General features: G+C 40.9%; 1 protein-coding gene across 1 annotated transcript in view; it reads left to right on the plus strand.

The window, feature by feature from the left end:
• Positions 1 to 8252, plus strand: part of prkci (protein kinase C, iota) — a 29574-nt gene continuing 21322 nt past the window's right edge. Inside the window, exon 1 of the mRNA XM_070844741.1 lies at positions 1 to 321. Within this exon, the coding sequence (XP_070700842.1) occupies positions 239 to 321 (83 nt within the window). The 5' untranslated portion in view covers positions 1 to 238. The remainder of the gene's footprint in view (positions 322 to 8252) is intronic.

Consider the following 8252-nt stretch of genomic DNA (forward strand, 5'->3'; position numbering starts at 1 on the left):
CTTTGCAGTAGGGAGTTGTTTTGCGGACCCCGCAAGTTTTTCTTTACTTTACATGTTATTTTTGTTTCTCTAAAGAAGGGTAAATTCTTCGTTTTTACCACCACTTGCCTCGGTGTTTACCCGGTGTGTCGACGGACTGTACAAACAAAGTGTTTTGGGCGTGGTACACCTACTGGAGAGCCGCTGAAGGAAGGAAGGAAGAAGGCATCGGTGAGTCGGACTGACCGCGGCTGAGCTTATGATGCCGACGTTGCGGGACAGCACCATGTCCCACCCCGGCGAGAATTCCCACCAAGTCCGGGTGAAAGCTTATTATAAAGGGTAAGAAATCACCTTTTATCCTAGCGTGTCTCCGAGCTCATCAAAAAGCTAAAAAGCAGCAGTTTTATACTCAGAAATGTGGCTAACCAGTCGGCTAACATTAGCTAACCCAGCTAACGGCTTGCTAATGTTTGTGCCAGGTTTAGGTAAACTTGACCAGGCAGACAGGTGAAACTGTCCAGACGTGTTGTCAGTGTAAAGCCAGGCCGCCTGTGTTTGGTCTCCGAGCAGACGGTGAAGTTGTCAAGTGGCTGAAATTCGGTGAAAATTAGTTGTTAATCTTGCTTAAGCTTGATTCTGACTCAGTTTGAAAGCTTTGGAGCCACTTTGCCAGCTCAGCTAGCTAGTAGCTGCTAGCAGTGGCTGTTAGTTTTACTGTCTGTCACTGGTGGATGATGATGCTGACTTCACTAGTCCATTTTTATCAGGTTTATGACTACCATGACATGTTATTCACTTCCTATTAGCCTGCGTTTAATGAGTGATGTTGTCATGTAAGGGTGGACAAAATGACAACAGGATATCACGACAGCTGGAGTTTTTAATTATATTATCACAGTGACTGTTGATTATTGTTTTGGTTAAGACATACATACATGTATTTTCCGCCTCAAGTTAGAAAGCCCAAGATTTGTCCTCAAATAGTTTATTTTGTCTGGCCCACAATTCAAAACCTAAGCATATCCAGTTTACCATAATAGACAGTAGAAAATGCACATAATCACATTTGAGAAGCAGGAAGAAATAAATATTTGACACAGATTTAAGTGATTAATCAATCATCATCATTGCTGCTGATTAATTTTTCTGCTGACTGATCGATCATTTCAGTCAGCTCAAACCAGTCATCTCCAAGGCAGCTAAAGTCAAACCTAAATTGAGCAGTCCTATGGAAAATACTCTACGAAGGGTAAAGAAACTTGGACACAATTCAAACAATAGATTAGAAACACATACAATTCTACGTACTATCCACATCTGATAATGTCCCATATGAGGTATGGAGCTGCCGGTGCTTTGTCTTACAAAGCCTGACAGAGGCAGTTCATCTGTTTTAGCTTCACACCCAGACGTGATGATGGAAATCATTGGTCACTCAGTAGTTGTTGTGGCACTCCTTGCTCCGCTGTCTCTGTTTGATGGAGGCAAAGATTGGAACCCAGCCAAGACTCGAAAAACGTGAAGCACAAGTCAATTCAGCCAGACCTGTTGTATTTCTCACTTGCTCTGTGACACACCTCAGGAACACTGTAATGTGTGTTGATCATTAGGTGTCATCTCCCAGAGCAAAACATCTGAAGTATTTATGAGGTTTCTGCTGAGGAATCTCAACCATGTCGCCAAAGAGGGAATACATTTAAAATGGTGTCATTGTTTGGCTATCAGGATGCATTAAACCAGGATGTCACACGCGTTGTTATCGTTTCACTGCAGGAGTTAGAAATGCACCACATCAATACTTTAGATTGGTACAGACAGATCAGCTTCAAGCCACATGTTAGCACTGTTTCCCTAATGTTTTTTTTAAGGGGTTATAAACCCTCTAAAACCTACGCAACTAAAATGTGCACAAGCCTAAAGAGAAAGTTGGTCAATGAATATCAACTTTTATAGTGAATAGATAATGTTATATACGTAACAACGGCAATATAAATAAAAAAAAGGTGTCATTCACTTTTGAGTTTTATCTCTGGGGGGGGCAGCTAAATTAATAAGAATGTAGACATATATAAGCATCTATAAAACGTCCATATACCAAATCAAACCTGACTCTCTCCATGGCCTTACTCTGTCTTGGTGCCTCAGCTTATCTGATTTCAGTCAAGTGCCCTTTTTGAGTCCTTTCTTTTCTATTTACATGTGTGTTAGTCAGCGGCAGCATCGGCTGATTGGTGTCAGCCTGTAGCAGTCTCAGCCTGTCACTGGCTCGTCTTCATTTTACTCTCATTCAGGCTGGTGCTCAATAGCTGCAAACGCACTGACCACATGACGAGAGACTCACAATGTTGCTAATGCTGTAGTAGGTGATCTGAAAATATAAGTGTAGTGAGGGAGCATTAACAATTATTTGTACTAGCAATCAATTCCATGGTTATTTGTATTTAATTGTTTTGGGGAAATGTCACAAAACAGTGAAAATCCCAAAAGATATTTAGTTTCCAACGATATAAAAAGGAGAAAAACACCAAGTTCTCACATTTAAGAGGCTGCTTTAAGTAAAGATTTGTCATGTTCAGGTTGAAAAGTAACATAATTTTATCACCTATCAAAACAGTTGCCAATTAATTTACTAATCAGTTAAGTGACTTATCTTTTCAATTCTAGACCGTAGCAATGTTTAGACCTCTGTGTATAATCCTGACACTACATTGTGTTACACTCCAGTTACAGTCACACATTATTACAATCTGTGTTGTAATTACAGATTTGTTTGAAAGAGTAAACAGTATTTTTCCTACATATATAAAATTATAATTTCTTACATAATAGAGCTGCTCACTTGTAATCCTGTAGGCGTTTATTATAGTTATTATAGAAACTAATGCTTGACAGTTTAATAGCTCTCCTTTAAGAGCATATACTGTCACAGCTTTCACATAATAGCTTGTTATCCCTCTTACAGTCTTTTGTATGCATTTCACATGTTTTTTGGGCACAAGGGAGCATTTTTGACAGCTGACAGACAAAGAAGAGAAAATGGATACAGATTCATATATACATGTAATACAGTTAATCAAAAATGCATATGTCAATCTTGAGATGACAACACAGACTAACACAAGGTTTCTAATGTGCCAGATCAACTTCTGGATTCCTGTGCGAGACATGTTGTTTGGCAGGAAACTGGGATTACATTGGCTCGTCGGAGCAGTTCAGTTATTTTACTCTTTTTGAGAGAGTTGCCTCTTTCAAAGACTCTGCCATCTGCATCACTGCTTCAAGGCTTGGCTTTGTTTAAGATATAAGAAGCTTTCCTTGTCTCCTTGTCTTGCCATTTACTTCTTCTTTGAAAGCCCTTCAAGCACTGAACCACAAAGTCCTACACCCCTCACCCATCCATCCGCGTAGGCATGTCTTCACTCATGATTGTGGCTAACTAGTCTGAGTATCACAGACTCTAAGTGGCTGCTAACACGCATGTAAAGAATTGTCTATATTACAGCGTCTAACTGTTCTGCACATTGTGTGTGATACAGCGGCGTTTTCATGCATGTGTCTGTCTGTTGGTAAGCGTGACCTCGTGCCAGGCTCAGCAGGAGTGCGTTTGGCTGGCGCTCCTGTGCCGTGAGGAGTAAGGCTCCCACCTGTGTAGCATCACAGGGGGTCTGTGTTGCCTGGCGACTACAGCATCCAGCAGCCTGTAGTCTTGCTCAGTGCATTGAGTAGTGGTACCACTTTACAATTTGATGCTTCAAAACACGATTTTCTTTGTACACGTCTATTCAACGTTTGTGAAACCACAATAGTCTGAAAAATGTCCCATTGGTGCTGCATGGAAGGAGCGGGCCCTACTGTAGACCTGGGTCCGCTACAGGCAGTGGGGTGAAGCGTGGGAACATGCTGGGGCAGATGGGGTGTGCTAACAATAAGCAGTCCCCAGTGTGTTATTGTGTGTTATAATTATAAAAGATCTCACTTCGGTTGGTGATCAAGATGTCAACACATGGTAGAGAGATATCAAAGGAATTGCCTGTTTGGAAGCGTTTTAACTATATTACATTTTTTTTATGGTGAAGTAATGAAAGACATTCGCAGCTTAATAATGTTGTACACATCATAACAAAGAATTCTTATGCTTTGATTCATTTATTTTATCTCTGCACTTCTATCTTGTTTATTTTTTCACATCAGTATTTGAGTTGCTTTTGACTTGTATAAAAAAGAACCTTATATATTTATGTTGCTTCATTGCTTCAAACATTAGTGTGTGTGTATGTGCTAGCATGTGATTCTGGATATCCAAGCGTGTGCACCTGGGTTGTGTGAAGGTGTTGCAGGGGGCATACCCATGCGTGGCAGCGGTGACAGAGAGATGGATGGTCTGAGGTGCTCGTGGAAGCCCAGAGAGGCGCCCAGGCCCTTCTTCCTGCTTGAGCGCTCAGCAGTGACGAATGGCTTCATACTGGGCAGATGGGGCTGTGGAGTCCTACTCACGGCAGTTCTGACGCCAGGGGCACAGGCCAGCACTCCTCCTCCTCCTCCTCCTCCTCCTCCTCCTCTAATTTAGCTGTACTGCTGGACGGTACACAGCAGAGGAATGCCAGGTCTGTGTGGAATGCCACTTCCTCCCAGTTACTCACCAGTGACGAGCTCCCAGTCGCTCACTGCGAAATCCTCCTGCCTTAGTCACCCTGAGGTATCCCACAAGTCAGGTTCCTTTGTCTTTTGTCTTTTTTTATTTAATATTAGATTCCTTTTTAGTTTAATCTATTGACTAATGCTGCATTATTAATGGTTAAACAATGCAGGTCCCCCTAATGCATTTTCCAAATCAAAGAAAGCAGAAAATCGCATCATCACATTTCTATTTTTTTCAGTGAAAATGAAATGCAAAAATGGTCTCTCCCATTACCATTATCTGGCAAAATATTTGCAATATGATTTTTTTGCATATTTATTAGCCCTAGTAGCCATTAATCTGCAGATTGCAGTCTGTTTTGGCTTTAAATGTGAGTTGATTGTGAAAAATGAATGAAAGAACGAGATTGCAAAAGAGAAAATGTACTATACAGCAGTGCTGCCGTTAATGATTAGATTCTTTATCAGTTAGCCTGTTGATTGTTTTTCAGTCAGTCATTGAATGCAAGAAATGTTAAGAAACAGGAAAAATGGTTCAGAGAATCCACTGTGATGCCTTTAAATCTCTATTTTTGTCTAAAGCCCAAAGTTGTTCAATTTAAAATTGTATAGGATTATTTGGATTGTTAATTAATCTGCCAATTATTTTCTCAGTCACTTAATTGCTTTGTTTGTTACCTGTCATGAAATCACAATTTCCCACAGCTGAAAGTAACATATTCAAACCAAAGATCCTCACATGTACCTAATGATCCTCTGTCACATGACAAGCAACAGCAGCAAATCCTCACATTTGATCATCTTGGCAGTTGTATGCTTAAAAATTACTGAGATTATTAATTAATCATAAATATAATTGCTGATAACCTTTCTGTCAATCAACACCAAATCTTCACATTTAAGAAGTTGGGAATATTTGCCGTTATTGCTTGATAAAACAACTTCATCAGTTAATAGATGATCAAATTTGCTTTCAGTTGTTTTTGTTGTCCGACTAATTGTTCCAAGTCTCCTATACAGCAATTAAACACCTGTAAAACAGCAGTTTAAGTGGGATGAAAAGCCCCGAGGTGAAAGGCGTTCCAGCTTCTAATGTATTTTTATTGCTTTCTTGTCTCGGCCACTTTCCTGTCTGTGCCACAGAAAATGTTGTTTGAGGCACCTGAGACGTGGCTAAACTTTAACTACAGTGTAGACTCCCAGTGCTTAATGAACACTCACGACTCCGGTCCAGTTACATGTGACACAGTTAAAGTCACCTACTGGCATTAATGCGCTTCCTGGATCATCTACAGTGACTGTGTGGGAACTTAGTGTCATGCTTGTGTGTGTGTGTGTGTGTTCATGCCGTCTCTATCTACCGATGTTATCACAGCTTTAGGAGGAAGTAGAGCTGCCACGCTGGTCCTAGAGGAGAGATCAGACTGTAGGAGTGTAGTTGCCACTGTTTTCCTCCTCTCCCCCTTCACAGGCAATGATTAACACCAGCAGGATGGAGGAAGAGGGTGAGAAAAGAGAGGGAGGCATCAGTCTGAGCCTTACGTCAGTCTACTCTCACTTAGAGTGCTCTATTCAGTCTTGCTGCGTGATTTTCAGTCAAGGAAGTTTAATACCTGCTGTGCAGAAGCTGCACTATCACAAGCAACACTCTTTAGAAGCTCAACAATAATTTTAAATGGAAATATCAGCCAATAAATCACAGTCTAGTGTTATTTGTGTGAGTTTGCTCCCAGTTAGGACTGACCCTACAGTGACCTTGCACGCTGTACTTTGTCCTTGGACTTGTGCAGTAGATATCGTTGAAAGTGAATTGTTTACTCCATGTGTTGGGATTTTATCATCCTGCTGTAAAGCTCTCATGTTGATGAAAAACAGGGTCCATCTTTGACGATAGCAGTAAAGGGGGTAAGAGGTCTTTGTCCTTGCGAGTCACTCCCTGGCTAGTGGGACGCCTTTTACTCATTCACTCCTCTTTACTTCCCTTTTTTTTTTTATTCCACCTCTTTACCATACTTATCCCCCTGTTTTGGCCCACTCTGTCTCCTGTAGCTCAGACCCCTGTCGCCTGCAGACCTGTAAAAGCTAATGCGTGTATCATCTCCATCCCCCATCTTTGGGTTGTAAACACAGTCGAGGCCGGCCAGAGGGCTGGGAGCAGGCGACATCAATCCTTACGCCGCCATCAAATGTTGAAGGACAGATAATACCGTCTACAGGGATAGATGCTTTCGGTCACCCACTACTATGCGCCTTTTTCCATGTCCCACCGTGATGTTTGAGTGTATGTGTTAAGTAAAGAGTCAGAGAGTCATATACGTGTTGATTAAGAATAGTAACCCAAGTGTTAAGTTTTTTTAAAAATTGTTTTTCAGGAATTGATGAAGTGCAATGGTGGACAGTGAGGGTTAACCAAAGCAGTCACAATACAACTACAACCGCCATCGCCGTTGATTCATTGCGTTTCCGCTTGTGGCTCTCCCCCTCACTATTTCGCTGTCTTCCTCGCTCTTGTTTTTGCTCTCTTTCTCACACCCACAATCATGCTGCACAGATGAATGCTACACAAATGTGACAGACTGTGAGACTGTGACTAACACACAGCAGCGTTTGGGGGAAAAAAAAGATGTTCTCTCACCTCTTTCTCTCCCCATCACACGTCTGGTGCTCTCCAGAGTTTTTCCTTTTAAGTGCAAAGAGAAGGAGGGAGTTTTAACTTTATGCCCAAAGTTAATGATTAGCGCTGAAACTATATGTGGATTTATCATTTAGTCAGACATAACAACAGCACATATGCTCTGGTTGCAGCATCTTAAATGTGACAATTTGGTAGTTTCTGTTTAATAAAATTGTTAATTAAACATTGTTGGACATTTTGGACTGTTGTTTAAAGATTGCTTAAAGATTTTGGCTTTTTGCATTCTGACGTTTTCTAGCCTAATCAGTATTCAGCAGTTACAGATCTAGTAATGCGATGTGATTAGTATGTCTGAGTGCCTGTGCAATTTGTCTTCATATCTGATGCCTGTCAGTGGTTTAATGTCATACTCACCATATTCCAGGGCTATCTTTGAGTGAAGGCAAATTAGATTATGAAAAGCAGAGAAATGCTTTAAGATTCAGGTAAAATCTGTATGTTTTCTGTGTTTTTATTTTGTTCTCAGTCAATAATGAATAGAACAGACTATAAACTATAAAGATTAGTAGATTCCAGCTTTATAGATAAACATTTAAAATGTGTCTAATGGCATTTGTTGCTTTCACATCAATACAGCAAATGTGTGCTGTACTAGTAGGTGTTGGATGCAGTTTTATTGAATTTTGTTTTGCCCTCGGCCTGCATCACTAAGGAGGCACCGATCTGACTTTTTTTCTCTCCCAGGGCTCATTGCCTTACAGCCGCTTTGGATATCTGCCGATACAGAGCACCAGTGTGACACTAATCCTGCCATTTTTCCAAGTTTAAATTCAAGTCATTTCTATGTGAGGTAACACAACGACATGACATTACCTGCTGCAATCGAAGGAATGTCACTGATTAACACAACACAACATTTTATAAAGATGCCGGCAAAGAAAGCATGTTTAATGTGGAGTTGCTCAAATAAAATAGCTTATGTATTTGTCTTCTCTGC

The sequence above is a fragment of the Pempheris klunzingeri genome, chromosome 15 (genome assembly GCF_042242105.1).
Source record: "Pempheris klunzingeri isolate RE-2024b chromosome 15, fPemKlu1.hap1, whole genome shotgun sequence".
Taxonomy (NCBI): Eukaryota; Metazoa; Chordata; class Actinopteri; order Acropomatiformes; family Pempheridae; genus Pempheris; species Pempheris klunzingeri.